The sequence below is a fragment of the Rissa tridactyla genome, chromosome 4, assembly GCF_028500815.1.
Source record: "Rissa tridactyla isolate bRisTri1 chromosome 4, bRisTri1.patW.cur.20221130, whole genome shotgun sequence".
Classification (NCBI taxonomy): Eukaryota; Metazoa; Chordata; class Aves; order Charadriiformes; family Laridae; genus Rissa; species Rissa tridactyla.
Genome location: NC_071469.1, coordinates 18,013,983 through 18,033,240, shown reverse-complemented (window position 1 = coordinate 18,033,240; position 19,258 = coordinate 18,013,983). Strand labels below are relative to the sequence as shown.

The window sequence follows — 19,258 nt, the reverse complement described above, 5'->3', positions numbered from 1 at the left end:
TAGTGGGTCAGGTCGAGTGGACGTGGTTTATCTCAGAGGCGCAGGGTGCTCTTCGTCTTCATATAAAGACAACGTCAAAGTGGGTCTTTCTGTCTTTAAAACTTATGCATAGCGGTTTAAATCCAGCAAGTGTGCCTCAAGACAAAGTATGAGGAAAATCTGTGAATCTATTTTGTCTTTCTCTTTTAAGAATGCACATAACTGACAATAGATAGGATAATTTCTAAGCACCCTTCATTCTTTTTCATTTATTCATGCTTATCCACAATTAGGTTTCCATTTAACAGCTGTAGATCATGAATTAGGTCTCTTCTGTCACAGATGCACAAGATCCACAGCTGTGGAGTATAAATAATTCTTCATGTCCTCCAGAAGGACTGTGGGGTTCCTGGGTGCTGGCTGTTACTTAAAGAAATAATTGAGGAAAGACAGAGCCCTAAGTGTTTAGCTGAATCACTGGGACAAAGTAGTTTGTATGATCAACTGAGCACTTGATTTTAATGTTAGAGAGGTATTCTATGACACTTGTGTCAGAGCACTGGATTACCCAAAACTTCTGGGCAGCTTCTTGTCAAACCTGTACTGAATGAACTACAGAAGCTAGAAATGGTAGGAGAGAGCTTGTGAACGTGATGCATGTAATTATCAAACACATGAGCTCACTGTTGCTGTCCATTGAAGAATGTCCTTCCACAAGAACCTTTCTGCAGGGAATTTCTCCTTAAATTGCTTTTCAACAGCTTCTGGCATGATAAGCTGTGGGTCATTCACAAATGCAGCTAAGACGTCGGCTGTACCTCCAGACCCTGCTAAGATAAGCCAGGGAGCAGAATTTTCCAAACCGCTGCAAATTCTCTGTAGTTTAAAAAGTACATTTTTAAAATTCATATATGGGAAGAAAATGTTATTCAAAAGAAGGATTTCTTGCAAACTAGGAATAAATGTGTACCTAAATCAGATTCACTATGGAGTCAGTCCAGACTCCTCTAAGCTATTACGATTTTTCTGATTCTGTAGCAAGTTGTCCATGTTCAGGCTCCTGACTATACTTCTTTTCATGCCACATCTGCTGAGTAGCTAAGCAACCTGATTTTGACAAACAATGCATAAAACTCCTTTGTCCCTGATTTCCCCCCAACGCCCTGCAGTTCGTGTTTCAGCACAATCGAGTGCAAGAGGAGCACTATACAGAAATTCTGGCTCTTCTGGCTGCTAAACCTGGCAATACATTCTGGAAATCAGGAATTTGCCTGTGGGAATACAACATTGGGCCACAAGAAAAAACTACTTCAGCATAGCAAGTACAAGAGTTAAAGGCTGATAGTTCTGTTACTTGTGCAATTAGAATAAGTCGGGCAGGTTGTTGAAAGAGGAAAGCAGAGGCCGTGGCATCATTAATTGCAATAATGACTATTTGCTGCCAGTCTACTTCTTACTCTAGATTTATGCAAGAAGCTAATGAGACTCTAAGAATCTAACTACTGATTTGCTTGTTGCATAGGGTTGGTTTTTTTAGTTTATTTTTTTCTTTTTTTTTTTTTTTTAACAATTGTTGTAGTCCTTGGTGTGTATTATCCAATTTGTATTTAAGAAATTGATATTCTAAAAAAGCACAACCAGTTATCCATTCCCAGCACATGCAAATTTAGGGCAGCTCCAGCCAGTCACCTTTGCTCTCCAATTCACTTTGTTCTCTACAACTTTGAAAAGAGGATTTATACATTGTGATATGTGATTTTTTTTTCAACACCCGAGATACAGAAAACACTGCCATATTTAGCTTCTAGAAGGAAAGCTCAAGAGGTGGCATAATCCTAGTTTAAACAGGAAGATTTCTGATAGCAGTGTGTGCTTTAGTCCAGCTGACAAAGATATGACAAGATACAGGAACTGGAAACTGAAACTAGAAAATATCACTAGAAATGAATCATTATTCTGAAAGAGGTTGCTAGCTTGTGTTGCAGTCTCACCACTTGGAAACTTTAAATTATGGTTAAATGTCTCCCTAAAGGTCCTGTAAACTATTCCTCTTCATCTAAGAGTATTATTTAAAAAATGCCATGTGGACATACAAAGTAGCAAAATAAAATACCAGTAAAACTAAAATAGAAATCAAAGACTATTTCCTAGTTAACCAATTCTTCAAGTTGTAGAACTACTCAGGAGAAAATCAAAACTGATCCTTTGCTGAAGAAGATACGGGACTGTTAGCAGACAGCTACCCAGTTGTCTATCCTATAACGTATTTTTGCTCAGTGGAAGTAGGACACTGTAGTTTTAAATGGCATATCTAGCAGTCCTGATCTTGTACTTCCTCTGAGCTCTGACAGAGACAGTTGTCTCACTTTTGCTCTCCAGCACTGAATGATTCATCTTTTTTTTGTATGTGATCTTGAGTAATAGCAGAGTATTTCTGTTTTGCTAGATTTGGAGCTGGCTTCTGTGGGTTTGTTTTGGTTTTGGATTCCTTCTTCCCACTGTATGAGCTGGCAATGGAGGCTTTAATGATCAGATGGTGCCTATTTAAAAGGAAATATTTCTCCCAAACAAATACTGGCAAATTTACTATTAACAGAATTCAGTTCTTAATGGTGTATAGATATGAATTTTGACTTTATGTAAAGTGCCAATACTTATGTTTGTCATCCAGCCAAATTTCCCATTAATTACTTAGCACCAGTTAATTTATTTTTCTACAGTTGCAAACAGCTTCTTACCTCAAGTGTGCCTGGTCCTCCGTTTACCAGTAAGCAAAGCACAGGGATCTCAATGCTACCTGTTCCTGTGAAATAGATGGTTTAATTTTTAAAAAGTCAGAAGCTTTCAGAAAACTAATGTGGTTTTGCCAACCCCTTGAAAATGCTTCTCCTATTATGTGCTGATTTGGTACCTACCAGAATGGGAGCCTGCAGAAGGCAGGCAATTGCAGAAGCAAGTGTCAAAAGAAGAGAGTAACACTGTGACCTAGCAGATAGGGTCTAAGATTCAGGACAAAGGCACCCTTGCCTTGGACATCTTGTGTGATCCCTGTCAAGCTGTCCAGTGTGCTCTCACCTCAGTACGCCTCAGTGCAAAATATGGATATTGGCACTTCTGTATGTCATAGTACTGTTGACTTTTAAAGTTATTTATTTACTGCAAGGTGATCAGATAGTGGAGTAATGGAGCCGCATTAAGGTGCGAGACAAGATTGTTAGGTTTTCAGAGACACGGCTACCATTATTTATATTAAGATACATTTAGAAGTGAAAAGTTGTCAGTTTGTCCCAGGTGTTATGCATGTGCACAGCATGTGCCGGAAGGTAGTGGAACCCAGGAGAAAAGCCTGATAAAAGGAGAGTTTAAGAATAGGAAGAGGATAACTATGTAGACAGCTAGGTGAGATCAGTCAGATATGAATTGATAGGAACAATATACTCTTTATTACTGTGCTTAAACAGTTTAAAATTTCATTCAGCACAGTCTAATGTGGTGATTATTAATAACATAATCTTATACATTTAAAAAAATGCTAATGAAATATTTAACTTGTCACAGCAGCGGAGGAAGAAATGATGTAGGCAACCCTATCTTTAGCCATTGTCCCAAAGGGACACACTTTTTTCTAGATGGTTTATACTGTAAATGCTGAACTCTAATCTGAAGGTGACTATAGATTGGCCTAAAAGAGCTCAATCAAAACAGTAGCGTCATGAGATGAATGCCTCTTTCCATTGGAAGATAAAAGGCATTTGGTTCAAACAATTTTTTGATGGTTCCCTTTGTACATCTTCCAGAGCAGTGTACAGATCACCACTTACCACGTGTTGGATCTGTTCTGGGATCACTACAGAGATATGGTGGAACTGAGCTGGAGCTAGGACACAATTGGCAAGTAACTTCATTTGTTTTAGTAAATGACATAGCATTGCCATACCTCTATAAGGTGATGTTCTAGTTTGAAGAGTGACCCCTGTGACTACAGGTTCCTCAAGATATGTTTATGGCTTCAAATATTCTTCATTTACCACAGAGTTAGAAAAAGTTTAGCAGGAGGAGGGGCAGGGGACTGGGAGGCGGAATTCTGACTTTATGCTGGGAAGGTGGGAAGTCCTTAATATTCAGCATATCAAAAATTTCCCCTGAATGACTTCTAGGTATTTTTTAAAATAGGGAGATTCTGCATGACCTTATTAAAGTGTTTTACTTCAGTAAAATCGCATAGCTTTTCTCAGCTTGAATATAAATGAGCTTAAATGAACGGCATTGGTCTTGTTTATAGAAGATATCACTGAATTCAGTGTGTTTCAGTAAAATATTTGTTTCATGAATTTACATTTTTTGATGGAAAACTGTTCCACTGAGATTTGTTCAATCAGGTTTGGTTTGCAAGCAAAAAGAGGTTACTTTCTAATTCTCAGCACTGTAACCTCAGCCTACCGTTACAGTCCACCTGTGGTCTTTCCTATGTGTGTCGCCAGATAAGCATTCTTCAGGTGCATTCATGCTCTCAGGTACATCTGTGCAACCATACTATGGGCTATGTAATTGAATATTCCATTGATACACACAAGTGCGAATAAGTGAGCTCTCCCTCCTGTTTCAGCTGGGCTAGCACCACAGGTATTACAGAAACAAAGGGAAGGTAGAAGTAATTGTATTAGCACTACAACTGAATTCTTTCCACAAATAGCAGCAGGAGGCCTGCCCAATACTCAGGTCTCATTATAAACAAAGGTCACATAGATTTAGATGGCTATTAGATGTTACACTGTTTACCCAGGATAAGATTTTATCCTTAAAGAAACGTGGCTCAAAATATTTCAGAGGGCTTTGGAACAAGTTTTTTCTTCTACTGTGGGAGCAATTCAAGACCCTGTATGTGAGAGGGGATAAAAGTAACACAACAGTGAATATCCATCTCTCAGAGCCACTGGTTAAGGCACTTAAAGCTGGATTTATTTTCCATTTCTTGTGTTTCAAGGCAATTTGAGCTATGCTTTGAAGATCAGCTTTGAGCTATGTTTAAGGAGATGTGATAAAAGTCAGGATTTTTCATTCAAAGAGCAGCTTTCTCAACTTCAGAAGTCACCTTAGTTCTGCCTCTGACATAATGGCAAATGTGTTTACTTGATCTTGCCTATGTAGATGATTGTACAAATTGAGAATTGGACTTGCCTTTGATGAAGCCAGGCCCCCGCAGCTATCATTGTAATATCAGCATTATTCAAGTTAGCATGCCTGTATAGAGTGTACTTACCACCATATCCAGTACGCTGTTCTGAAATATGCTTTTCCAAGGTGAGACGTAGCTTAGTGGTTCCATCTGGCTCATCTGGGGTTATGTGATCCACCAAAATAAAATGGGAATGGTTGTGGTCCAGGGAATACAGTGGGCCTTGGATATTATCATCTGATTCATAGTGTACAAGACTTTCATTCTAGAGAGAGGAGGAGAGATGGTACTATTCGCTACAAAACACAGTCCATGTTTTTACGTGCTTCATCTCCATTTTTGTGTTGTCTCTGCCATGACATAGCACACCACCTTTGAGACAATCAAATAGACTCTTTCAAAAGGGTAGAGGAGAACGTGTTGCTTCTGAAAGGTGCCAGATTTGACAGGACTGAAAGACATAGTCTCTGAAGTTTCCCTATTGGGCTCTACAAAATATAGCAACATCAGTCACCACCTCTGGAATGCAGGCATTCATTCAGAGGTTCTGGAAATGTTTGTTGGACAAATGGAAAGTGGCCATAAGACCCGATAATTGTGGATGGAGCTGTAATGTCTTGGAGGGCTAAAGTCTCAGACAATATAAACAGGGACAAACCTAATATTACAGTAGCATTTTGTCCATGTTTAGCCCAGTAGATAAGTTAGTCTGCTTTATGTCCATATCAATTTAAATGTGGCTTTATTTAATTGACAGGGTTTTATGAGATCTAATGGTTATTCTCAATTTGGAAATTGCATTCTAAAAAGCGAGTAACAGGCAGACTTTAGAAAGTGCAATCTTATTTTCTTTTATTTTGGGTGAGGGGTGTTATATCTTTAAATTATTTATTAATGATTTTTTGCATAAAATCACTGTCTGGGTAAAACAGAACCCCTGTTACAGTCTTTTGTTCTAAGGATTGCACTACCTATGGTCTTCCATACACACACTTTTTCAAGCTCCCCTTACGTCCTTAATAAATCTTTCTTTCCCACCGCTGCACATCCGCTTTGATACTCCTAGCTGCAAGCCAGGCTACAAATGCCTTCTTTTTCATTTTCATAATCACTGTCCTGTTTCAAGTAAGCTAGATTAAAGCAGTTGTTTAAAATCTGCATCTCCTTCTATCAGGCCTCTTTTCCAGCTCCTGCAGCCTTTGAGTTGATGAACAAAACTCAAATTGTCAGCTTGACTATTGTGCTTGTGTATTACATTTTCCTTCCGCTAATTTTGTGGACACAGACAGCTGTTAAAGCCTTTCTAGACATAGCAGTGTAACTGTGCAAGTAACCTAGTCGTCATTAAAGTAAGGCAGAGAGATTTATGTTCTGGTTTTTAGGAGCCAGATCTCATGTACAGCCTTTCTTAATCTCAGTTTTCGGCAGTGTCTGCTAGGAAGAGGAGTTGACCAGTTGAATCCTGGGGGAAGTCCAACCTAGGAGTTATCCAGGTTCTTCTCCACAGACAAGGCTAAGGCTGATGTTGGAGAGGCAGTGAACATATCACCAGTAGCTCATAGCAACAATACTAATGCATAAAAACATTAAGTAACTGTCCTGGTTTCAGCTGGGATAGGGTTAATTTTCTTCCTAGTAGCTGCTGTGTTTTGGATTTAGTATGAGAATATTGCTGATAACACACATTGGTTTAGTTGTTGCTAAGTAATGTTTATATTAAATCAAGGAGTCTTTCAGTTTCCCATAAAAACTGAGAGGGAGCACAGACAGGACAAGCTGGCCAAAGGAATATTCCATACCATAGGCATCATGCTCAATATATAAAGGTGTTGGCCAAGGGGGGCAGGAATCCACGATCACCGCTCGGGATGGGCCGGGCAATCGATCATCTGGTGGTGAGCAATTGTATTGCATCACTCATTTTGTATATTCTTTTATCATTATTGTTACTATTATTTCCTCTTCCATTACTGTTTTATTAAACTGTCTTTATCTCAACCCACATGGTTTCCCTTTTTCCTGATTCTCCTCCCCTATCCCGCAGGGCCGGGTCAGGGGAGTGAGTGAATGGCTGCATGGTCCTGGTGGCCGATTAGGGTTAAACCACGACAATAACCCAGCGGACAAGCTCCTTCATGCTGTGGGTAGATGAGTTGAGCAGCTGCATAGCATGCCCCTAAGTGGCTTTCTGAAATGAAGCTGCACACAGTCAAACTGGAGAAATTTCCTTTAAAGCAAGGCAAGAAAGACTATAATCAGGTGTGTTCCTATGACTTTTTTCCCTGTCAACAGCTCTGGGAAGAGCTGTTCAGGACATCAGACACTGTTCCAGGAAAAAAAGCAGTAAATTTGCATGTACTTTACAAACAGCCTGTGCCACAAATTTCTTTTACCTCCTTCTCTCTGGCTTTTATTTGTTGGGGAAAGCTTCTTGACACAATTACTTTGCCTTCAAATTTTGTTTTGACAGAGGGCGTGCCTATATTTTGCTGCCATGTAACATTAAGCCTCCTCGCCAAAGATTTGGCCTTTGATTAGAACCTGGAGGCACAACAACCAAAACAAAAAGTCCCTCAGGGATTTTCCTATCTATTTTCTGAAAATGTGGAAGTGATATTTAAAGCATACCATTAACACAGAAAAGATGGGAGGGATACACTGATTTCAGGGCTTGTTTTTCTCCTTGCTAGTGTGGATTGTTAGCTCTATTTTATACAAGAAGCTGTTTGTGTTAGTGCCAAGTATAAAGAGAACTAGGTTTAGATCAACATCCTCATCTATAGTTCCTTTGTCTTAAAGTTACTGACTAAAATCCAGAATGTCTTTCGGTGGAAGTAGTGCCAGAAGTCATAGGGTCAGGAACACTCCATGTGAAATATTCCTTGACAAAGAATTTGGGCTTTAGTTAACACAGGGAAAATCTAATGCAATAAAAAGGCCAGTGCACTTGTTTTGTAGCTGCTGGTTGGGAAAGATCCAGATGCATTTTGATCACTTAGCCCTGGAGAGATGTGAAATAGTTTGCCTTTGCCAAAGCAACTTTCCTGAACAAAATTCACAAACGCAATGAACTGAATTCTTTCCTCTGAGGTCCTTTTGGACCAGTTCAGCCACACAAATAGCTTGAAGTCTTCCACCTAAAGAGTCCCACCTGTTAGAGCACACGGGTAGTTGTCCTTGGCAAAAAGGATGGGAAAAGGGGAAGCCCAATGACAAGAAATTGCTAGCTGGTACTTGCTAGCCTATCTGAGAGAAGAACTAGGTGCGAGTTCAAAGGGTTGGGTTTGTCGTTTGTTTCTTAGCTTCTGCAGGGAACTAAAATGGCACAGAAGAGCTGTCATTCATTGTCATTACACACCTACTGTGTTACAATAGTCTGCTTAGGACAGGCTGAATATCCAGTGACAAGATGATCATGTCATAATTTTTTTTTCTCCACCTCCAGGTCAATTCAGCATCAACTTGTCTTGACATTTTCAGCAACTGTTTTGTTGGGTGAGGATTTTTATTTTGGTTTTTTTTTTCGTTTTGGTTTGGTTTGGTTTTTTCCCCAAGAACTTGCTTTGATCTGAATTGTGAAGTTCCTAGAACTCCCAATAACAAGACATAATCCTGCATGGCTAGCATTTTTGGCCTGCTGTGTTCAGCAAGTTTTTGCATATTGGACACCAATTCAATGACAAATTAAGAAAACTTGGTTTTGAAATATTTATGGCTTGTGTTCCAAGAAAATATACTTTTTACAGTGTTTCTGAAATAGCTTGGACTAAGTACTTCTGCAGTAAGTGGACATGGGAAAAAAATATTAAAGGTATCCTATGAGGCATGATTTTTTTTTTTTTCCTGACGTTCATCATTACTCTGGTCGCTGAGCTAATATCTAATGCTGTCACCTGCTGGATATTTGTAGAATTGCTGTCAAGTATACTGGGTGCACAGGGCAGAGAATCATTAGGGTCTAACAATTCTTTCTGCTCTTTATTTCTGTTTTCCCCCAAAACACTCTTAAAACTCCACTTTCGTTTTTATATTAGATCAACTTTGTTCTGCCTACTACTTCCACATTCTGTAAAGGTGCAGCTTACTTCTGAACAATCCTGTATCACGAGTAGAATAAGCAAAAAATACCTTTGTGTTGTCCAGAATTTCTCTGTGCTGAGTTTTTCTGAGTGAAGTTATTCCTATGGTAATCACTCTTACTTTGGATGAAGTACTAGCCAGTGCGTGATCTCGGACTGCTTGCACTAAGTGTCTTGTTATTCCTACACGTAAAGCACTGGTAAAAATCCAGGCACCTGAAATTATTTTTAAAAAATAGTTAGATAATTTCTTTATAATTGAACATGTTTGTGCATAGATAAACTGAAGACAGGTCTTGATGGACTGTAACTTTTAGAAATAAAATACATATAAAGTATTTAAGAATTTAACAAGAAAACCAAAAATAAATTATATGCCCGTCTTTGCTCTGATGTCCATACACCCATCAAGAACGCTGTGTCCTGTCTAGAGTCACTTACTGTCTAAATACGAGCAGAAACATCACTACACCAGGCAGGTCTGATTGTTGCATGAGGAAGAGCAAAGAGACAGCATAGATGAAGTTGTTGGCTTGAACTGAGGAAAAAAACAGTCCCGTGTAATCACCTGGTAGCAGAAGAGCTTGGGCATAATCTACTTAGTCTGGTGTTCTTTCTCTTGTTCTTGGTTGTGTTAGAGAGTGAAATCTTCAGGAGAGTAGGATTTACAGCAGTATTGTTATGGTGACAAAGAATTTGTAGAACCCCAGGTAAACAGCTAACCAACCTTTTCCAAATAGGTAACATATACTGTCCAGTCTTAAGTATAGAAGGCAGCTGGAGATAGAGAATACCTGTCTGGTACACAAGTTTCAAAAAGGGCTTTGGTACTAGGCTGTTTTCATTACAAAAAGCGAAACTGTTACAATCTTGTCTGGACCAGTGAAGCTAAACCAAGAGCTTGCTGTGAAATGCTTACAGGTATTTTCACTTCGTTTTGCAGGTATTTTCATAAAGCTATGGGGGGAAAAAAAGTAATCTTAAATGAAAGCCACTTCCATGCATGTTCCCAGATATTGATTTGTTTGGTTTTGCTTCTAAATGCTTTTCACTACTCTTATCATTCATGTGAACAGCCAGGGAGAAAGTGAGCTGACTCATTTTGTGTTATGTATTACCAAAGTCTTTTTGTTTAAACTTGAGTGAAATCAGAGGCTGTTTTACTAACAAAGTCTGTTCAACTCTTAGATTTGAAGAAAACAATCCTCAAAAAATAAAAACTATTGTAATATTATTTTGACTGGTAGCTAAAATGTGAGAATGGAGAAAACAAGAATTCTTATTTTTGACCTAAATTCACTCTTCTTGAAGTCATAGTGCTATGCTCTCTTAAGAATTATTTTACTATGGCACCAAAGAGTGACAATGTATTTGGTTCCATCTCATGCTTTCCAGTGTCAACTTTGAGGGAATAACGTCAGATAATTTTACATTTGAGGAATGGTTGCCTAGAGTAATTTGTTTTGAAATAACTCATTTTTGCTACTTCTAATACAATAATTTTCATTTTCAAAGCTATTTAAATAGAGGTTGTAGGTTGCATTCGGCAAAGCCTTGAACTTCCAGAAGTAATCATGTGAGCAGGCCCATTGACATTAAAAGATCACTGGATGCTAGGTGCGAGAATCCAGCAGAAACATGAATATCTCCTCTAAAGCCTAAAGTACTAACCTGTGCTTTGAGCGGCCTTTATAAGTCCTTTTTTTAAGGTGTCCCGTAGCCAAGGCTTCATCTGGAAATTTTCTTCTTCCCCTACTAACGAGACAACCAAATTGGGAGCTGGTAGCTTCCATTTGTTGAGCATAACTTCGAATATAATTCCAGGATGAATGGTACTTGGGACCTTAATAAACTTCAACAAACAAAACAAAACCAGCACTGAATAACAATGGGACAGTCAGATACAGTAGAGACATTGTTCATGGTGAATACAGAGGGAAATTTATCATCAACTTGGTTATTCCAGAAAAATTTATCTGAGCAAGACCTGACCTAGAACTAAATACCAGGATGAATTCATCAGGCTTCTATATAATTGTCATCTCACTGATTGGGTCAGTTCCCTGAGTTAATTCTGTGTTGCAGACTGACATTGCTCTCTCCTTTAATGCTGCCATTCCTCTTGAACTGCCTTCAGTTTCATGGCAGTCTAGCAAAGCCAACAAATTTCTTAAGGGTTTCTTGTTTCTGCACTAGCTGAAATATTTGCCTGATTTCATGTCTGTTTTTCAAGAATGCGTTACATGAATCTATTGCTTCTTCCTGTTCTATGTATATTTTGGTTTTTTGCTTAAGACTTTAAAACAAAATCTTAAGGCAGGTTTCTGATCCTACAAATTCCTTCTGCTCTAGCACTAATGTATGTAAGGGAGGAGGTGTTTCTGTCCTTGTACATCTTTCTCCGCAGAACAGAGAGAGAGAACTTTAAGGAGAGCCTTGAAACAGCTCAAAAGTATGTTTAAAATGTTGAAATCCGTAGTGATTAATTTTTGGCAGAAAGAGGTTAAAACAGGGAAATTATGCAAAAGGAAGGATGCTGGGCATGTGATTTTAATTTTTTTTTAAAGGCAAAAGTGATCTACTGTACTTGTAGCATGTCAGTGCAAGTCAAGTGATTGATTTCTGTATATTAACAGGCCTTATTTTAAATCACATTCATGCTCAGGAAGGTATGGTCCTTGCTTTGAGTACAATGTTGTGCTTTGCACTGTGGCACACTGACCCTCACTATTACAGTCTCTACTTTTAATGCTAAGAAGTAACAGCCAAACAACAGCAATGGTGTTAAAGGGTTAAAACTCCGCAATGCTATACCTTTCCACGTTTCTTCCCAGAAGCTGTGAAGTCTATTTCTCCTATGCAGTATGGTGGTTCTCTTTTGAAAGCTGCTTCTTTGTCAGGGCTGCAGAGCTTGGTTTCCATTTCCTCCATTGAATTTGAAAGGTGATCACCAGTAGACCAAGGTGTTCACTGAGATGACAGAAAACTGGAAAATGAGAAGCTGTTTAAACTGGAGAGGCCACAAAATCCATTAATTTACATCTAGCTGAGTTTTTAGTCAAATATTTTATGATTATGCTTATAAGGTTCACCTAAAATTGGAGGTGTTTGTACCAAATAAGGGACGTTATATACAGGAGGAGGCAGATTCCACATCAAAGCTACGTAACTTAAGTTGTAAAAAGGCATGAAGGAGTAAGACTCTCATTCCTCGACTCCCATTTAGCAGACAGAGAGCTGTGTTGCGAAGTGCAAGATCCCGCAATCTGTGCAAAGTCATGTGGGGTGTCTTGGAGCCCAAAGGTGACCCTAATTCTACAAAAGAGAAAGAGGAGCCTCAGCCACAAACTATTGCAAGCAAGAGCAGAGCTGTGTCTGTGAGTGTCTGAGTCACAGTTTCTTGATGTTGTTATACATCATGCTACTATGACTTATATTAACCAACATGAACACTAAATAACTAAGTGATGACATTGTATTCGTCTGAAGATACTTTAGGAGAGGTTTACTCCCCGTTTGCTGTTGGAAAAGGCTATTTATTCATAAGCCAAAGTACTTAAGGCCAGGCTGTACTCAACAAGAACATACAGTTCAAAAAGGCAGGTGGTTTTCTCTACACATGGCTAAAGGAATGACAGCGAGTAATCTGTCCTAGAGCAAAGTTCATATAAAAAGAGTTGTTCTTCTGCATTACATAAGATGCTGAAAAGGCCTGCTTGCTTTTCCTATATTCCAGTTTGACTGAACTGATATAATTATGATTTGAAAAATACACATTTCAACTTGTATGCCTCGTTTTGTTTCTTTTCAAAACAAAAGCAATGAAATAGCGCTCTCTCCCCCCTCTGCCTTCATCTGCATATTCAAAGACGTATTCAATCCTTTAAAAAAACCTTGTGGTAGTAAACCAGCAACGGTAATCCACCCTGTGTTAATCTCTATTTTCTAGTCCAGGACAGCTAGCAAGTCTCTTGTGGGTCTATTAGGATGCTCCAGTAGAGGGAGCAAGCCCTCCAGCTGTTCCCTTGGGCTGGGAAGTCTCTTGGGAGTCTGCGCCTTGGCTGCTTCACCACTGCTGCCTCTGTATTTTCTTCTCTTCTTTTATGTTTTCTGTGAAAACGTTGTTTGGAGTTGCCTTTTTTGCTGATCTGCCTCTGAAAAGTGGTTATGCACCCTCTCATGATTTGTTTCCCCTACAGCTATTCCACACCTCTGTATCCCCCCCACCAACTTCTGTCAGAAATCACTGCTTCAAAGATGCTGTTCTCATTCTTCTCTCTGTCTGCATGCTAGTCACTTCTGGAAAGGATTAAGTGTTTATTCTGAATGCTAGGATATCAGACTAGTCTGGTTAAGAGTCTTACCTTAAAGAACTTCGTTTGGATTATCAATAATGGTAGTCACAGCAAAACCCACCTTTTTGAGTCCACTTTTCCACTGGAGATGCAGCTCTATCTCCTAAGAGCACAGAAAACAGTATTCTGGGGAAAAAATAGTTAATACAGAGCCATAATAACACACTTTTACTATTTAAAGTACGGAAATAACTTCCTGGAACTTGCTGAAAGAACACAGAACAAAGGATTTGATTAGAAAAAAGTATTCAGGACTAATTTCCAGGGTACATTTAGTCACGATTCATCACTGTTGTAGATAGTACATGTTTATTTATACCTACACACAAGCAATGGACTTGGAATAGATAGCAATTTTCAAAGTAATTTGATGGTTAATTTGGCCTCATAGATAAGCCCTAAGTGGTTAATTTTAAGTCTAGTTCCAGATCTAGCTTGCAAAATTTGGTCATGCAGTTATCTGTGACTTCTCTTTTGGAATAAAGACACTGAGCTGCTGAAATTTATAAGGAATATTCTTGCATTTGGATACTTAAAGTTTTCCAGAAATAGCGCATTATTTGATTTTCAGTTTGGGAATTCTGGTTCTCAATGGTAGTGAATGACAGTGAAGGGGACAAAAATAGATAAGATGCAGAAAGAAGCTGTGTTCACAAACTTTTATAAGACTGGAAAGCAGATGGTAACTGGTACTGCACACGGCCCTACTTCTTTCCTCTTTTTTTTTTTTTTTAATTTTATTTAATCAGGCAGTCTCTGAGCCATGACATTAGAGACTGAGAGCTTATTTTGGGGAAGTATTACTTCATCTTTCCATCCTGTTCTTATACCACTTCTTCAGCATCCCTGCAGGCTGCTATCTGTGTTGGGATACAGAGCTAAATGGAATTTGTAATGATCTTCTACAGCTGTTCTTGTGGTCATATTTCAAGCCAGGAAGTCTTCCAGCATCAAGAGCAGAAAAGTGGTACTGACAGGATGGCAAAACAAGTCCAAAAATTATGCAGGATTCTGAATGGTATCCATGCAAGAATATAGCGTAGCCCTATATGGAGCTGAGAATCTACACTAGATTAGATCCCGGACTATTATGGAACGATATCTCCTAAATTTCTGCATGCAGCTTTCAGGAGCTTTTACAGACAAAGCCAATGAGCAATGCCAAGTAGCTTGCTTTTGGTTTGGTTTTTATTGAGATTTGACACTTTGACAGTTTTTCTTGCTTTGTCTTCTACCTGCTATTTGACTTCCAATTTTCCAATATTTGACTTTGACTGTGACTTTCAGTATGATTGCAGTAACATACAGGTGCAAATGTTCCACATCAGTGCAGTGTTCTACCCAATGGTGCTAATGGAATAAGGAAATGTTGTTTTGGTATTTAAAGGGGCAGGGAAGATTTTTAAAGGCTGCTCAATAGATACTATACAAGTGGGGGAAAAACAAAACCAGGAGTTCCTTATATTATGAAAGTTGCAAAATTACCTGAAAGAAACCTGCTGCATGAGATTTGCAGATGTGATTCTTAAGCACAAAGGCTGACCGTGTTAAATATTTCTTTACCTTCCTCTATACCTGTCAGCTACTGCAGCGTAACCCCTCACTGTTATGGGCAGAATCGCAGAACACTGCATGGATCTGCTCAAGTACTGCACCTTGCCTTACCACCACTTTGCACTGCAGTGGAGCTTCACTACATACTGATCAGTCAGCACACAGACTGCACCCCTAATGTCTGAATGTATTTTCAGAAGAGGATATAGGCAGATCTTTCATTTCCTCCTGGATCGTTAAGGCTTCTCTTCTTGAAAAGCCTGTGGACATCTCACCCAATGTAGCAACAAAAGCATGTATTAACAAACTATGTAATATAATTACAGTTTTTCGGAGTGCCTTTCTCCTGGGTTTAGTTCAGTCTCGTTCTGCTTGGTTCCAGCTTTCACGTAAGTCTCTAGTGGTTTCAGGGGCTATTGCTTTGAGACTTCAGGATGTACTAGATTGCAAGTGTGTCAGGTCACAGTAATTGGGTCAAATCCTTGTGGTCAAAGTCATGACATACCACTGCAGTCAGCTTAGCTACGGTCAGCTTGCATTGCTGTAACATCACAGAGTATTGTTTAATTGCAAGGGTCTGGAATAAGTCCACACCTGGGGAAAGAATAGGCAGATAGCCAGAAAGAGGTGCATGGTCTAAGCACTTTTTGGATGAGAGGAAAGGTAGGGAGGAAAGCAAAGAAGAGACAAAGGCTATAAACACAGCTGGATTAAAAACCAATGACCAGTACTTCATAATTTTCTCCCTTTCCATATACTATTTTCTGTTAGATTTTTTAGAAAACTCCAACTTTTTTTTTTTATCCTAATAATTAAAGTTTTTTCCCCTCCATAGTCTGTGAGAATGACATCTCAGATTACTTAAAGGCAAACAATCAGAAATACTTAAGGGGTGGGGGGGGAAAAAAGACACAAAAATCTTGCCTGCCCCAATATGTGCATTCATATTTTAAATTTTGTGTACATATGCATATATCAAGCAATCTCACTTTAGTTCTGGTTCAGACTTAAGTACAGTTTTTTTCTATCTAGGCTGCTGCTACATATTTAAGTTTGTAGGTCAAATTCTGTCCTAGATGTTCCCATTGACTATAAATACAAACATCTATGGAAAGAATGTACTTCTAATGATTATCAGATTTGAAATATAACCTAGAAAACTATTTCTAACTAGCAAAGCAAGTTAAGACAATTATGAGGAAAAGACAATTGCCAGTTCCACCTACATCTGGAAATGTGAGTCAATGTCATTTACATTACGGATGGCCTGATTAAATCATTCCAGGTGTCAGCCAGTCTCATGAATCATTATTTCTTTAAGCTTGTAAATGGGAGCTGTTAGAATTGTACCATCGTACAACCAGTGCTTGTGTCGTTGGAGTTTGCAGGTCCTAATGCTGTTAGTCCTTCATTTTGGATGGTCCTAATTTCTTATTTGGGTATTCTAGATTTCTAGGATGTAGGAAATTGTCAGTGAGGTATAACCTCCAATTATACCTCAGGTGGTATAACTGGGGATATATTATACCCCCAATATATTATATTGGTGGGACAGTTGTGATGACTGTAGGGAAACTACAAGGGGGATCCCTGCAGAGATTCTTTCCTGAAGGATTTATCCAGGAAACGCAATGAGATCAGAACGACAGAGAGACATTTTCACACCTGTGTACATCCCTTTCTGGACTGTTCTCCCTCCTGCGTCGCTTCCTCATCCCTCCTCTGCCATGCTTTTTCTCCCTAGCTTCCTTTTCCCCTACAAAGGCTGTTGTCACTACCACTTGAAATGTGTGGCTCTTCTTCCATGTGTGGCAACAAATGACAGACGGTTCACCTCCTGCTGGAGGTTCACCTTCTCCAGCTGGTCCATAATTCCCTTGAAATCTGGCACCCAAACCCAAACAGAATATTGCAGCTAAAGCTGTTCTGACAAACAGCTGAGGGACTTCACACAGGCTGTCCTGTTTATATTGTCCTGTACAGCATTTCTCTTTTGCAAGAACAGCATAGCATTGCTCACTTAACGCTTGCTCTGCCTGTAATTCCTGTAATTCCTTTAGATTTTAACCAGGGTTAGGCTATGTCCATGGAAGGAAGAGAGGTCAAATTTGAGCCTTTCAGACATATCTTGTGAAAATGGGCCCAATCAAGGGATGGCTTGACCTCAATTGTTGACTTCAAGGGTAATGGTCTGATTAAGAGAGTAGGCGTACGGTAGTCATTAGCTCTCAGGACTTAGCTGTAGTAAGAATTCTCCTTCATACTAGTACACTGATCAGCAGCCTGGGACACACCCTGACTTTTCATCACTATCAGATTCCTCCACCCACTCAAGGAGCACATTTGACTATGCAGGTGAAATGATTAAATACAGTAATACAGTAGGCCCAGTATTTTGATGTTAAATCAGTCACAAAGCCCTCCCGCCCCGCATTAGCTTCAGTGGCACATGGACCAAATCCACTGGCTTATAAACTTTAACTTTAACTGTGCCCTTACTGGTGCAGGGTGAGCTAGCAATCCTAATAAAAAGTGAGCCTTAACTATCGGTCAGAAAAAGAGGGGGCCCACAGTAATGATGCAAGTGAATACTAACATGAAAACTGCAACAAATATCATGAACTTTGCTTGAGCAGGAACAATCAGCTTCTAACACACCTAATGGGATACCATTGGCTAAATTGCAGTCCTCCTGGAAAGGATCTGAGGGTTACAGGCAGAGCAAGCGTACATGAGCAATGCTATGCTGTTCTTGCAAGAGAGAAATGCTGTACAGGATGACATAAACAGGACAACCTGTGTGAAGTCCCTCAGCTGCTCCTCAGAACAGCTTTAGTTGCAATATTCTGTTTGGGTGCCAGGTTTCAAGGCAATTACGGACCAGCTGGAGAAGGTCTGAGCAGGAGCAACAACAAGAACAGACAGAGACCTTGCACTAAAAGAGAAGGGAAGCTTGAGCAAATTAGAATTGTGTAAGCAAAAGCAGAGAAGACTGTAGGAAGGAGAATGTAACAGCTTATCAGTGCAAAAGGATGACAGGAAAGATGTATTCTTTGTATTTGTGGCTAGGACAGCAAGTAACAGGCTCAAGAGAAGAATAGTAACAAGGCTGCCCAGGGACACGATATTAATCACACTCAGAGAAATACTTCCTCGGAAAGAATGAAACCCTTATACCACTGGTTAGGGAGCAAGTAAAGCAACCAGGCTGCAGTCCTCGATTGCGATGGAGTCCGTATATTGTGATCCAAAGAACTTGACCTGCATGTTATCGCAACCCTAAGAGCTGGATGTGTGTCCACAGCTCTGATCCTCAAGATATAGATATGCTTATGTAACTTTACTAATGGAAATGCTCCTACTGACTTGAGTGCAAGTGCTCACTCAAGGAAAATTTCATCAGTGAGTTTACTGGGCCAGTGCCAGCACCAGTGTAATGGAATTATTTGCTTCCAATAGTAGTCACATTTTCATTCCTGTTTTGAATTAAAACATAATAAATATGAAGAACAAAACAGATGCAGAGAATCAGAATAAAGAAAACCTGAGAAGTGAAGGGCAGTGTAAAGACTGCAAAATTCATATTCAATTTCAGCATGTGCTCCAAGGATTAATTGGAGGGGACTCTAACTGGTGTGTATGTTTAAGTGTGAAGAAACAAAACCAGTATTTTAATCAAGGGTAAATGCAATGGAGAAGGGGAGGTATGAGAAGGCTTAACTAAATTCCAGGAAAGGAAAAATACCTAAACCTGCCATGGTGATATAAATATATGATGTGAGACAAAAAGAAGTATTTGTATGAGAGACTAATGTATATACGTTTATGTGCAATTACACACATTATCTTGCTTATATTCACATTGCAGCTTTGGAAAATGTTTGTCAGGAATTAGCACATTCAAATTCTGGTAGCGATGCATGAAACTTTTCTGCATCACAGCCCAATGACAAAGCAGAATAATCTGCCATGATTGCCAAGGAATTGCTAAATAAATCATAAAGAACTAGAGATGGCGAAACATACTAGCAGAAATCATGGCCAGCTATCCTGCATAGGGTTTTGTCATACCTGTAGTGAATAAATCTTTGAGAATTGCACAAATAGAAAACAAA

General features: G+C 39.3%; 1 protein-coding gene across 1 annotated transcript in view; it reads right to left on the bottom strand.

Annotated features, from left to right (window-relative positions):
- TRPM5 (transient receptor potential cation channel subfamily M member 5) overlaps positions 1-12,419 on the bottom strand; it is a 40,490-nt gene extending 28,071 nt beyond the window's left edge. Inside the window, exons 1-7 of the mRNA XM_054199878.1 lie at positions 12,327-12,419; positions 12,049-12,204; positions 10,906-11,086; positions 9,284-9,450; positions 5,240-5,420; positions 2,718-2,782; positions 664-855 (exon numbers count right to left, since the gene is read on the bottom strand). Of these exons, the coding sequence (XP_054055853.1) occupies positions 664-855; positions 2,718-2,782; positions 5,240-5,420; positions 9,284-9,450; positions 10,906-11,086; positions 12,049-12,165 (903 nt within the window). The 5' untranslated portion in view covers positions 12,166-12,204; positions 12,327-12,419. The remainder of the gene's footprint in view (positions 1-663; positions 856-2,717; positions 2,783-5,239; positions 5,421-9,283; positions 9,451-10,905; positions 11,087-12,048; positions 12,205-12,326) is intronic.
- Positions 12,420-19,258: the final 6,839 nt, after the last annotated feature.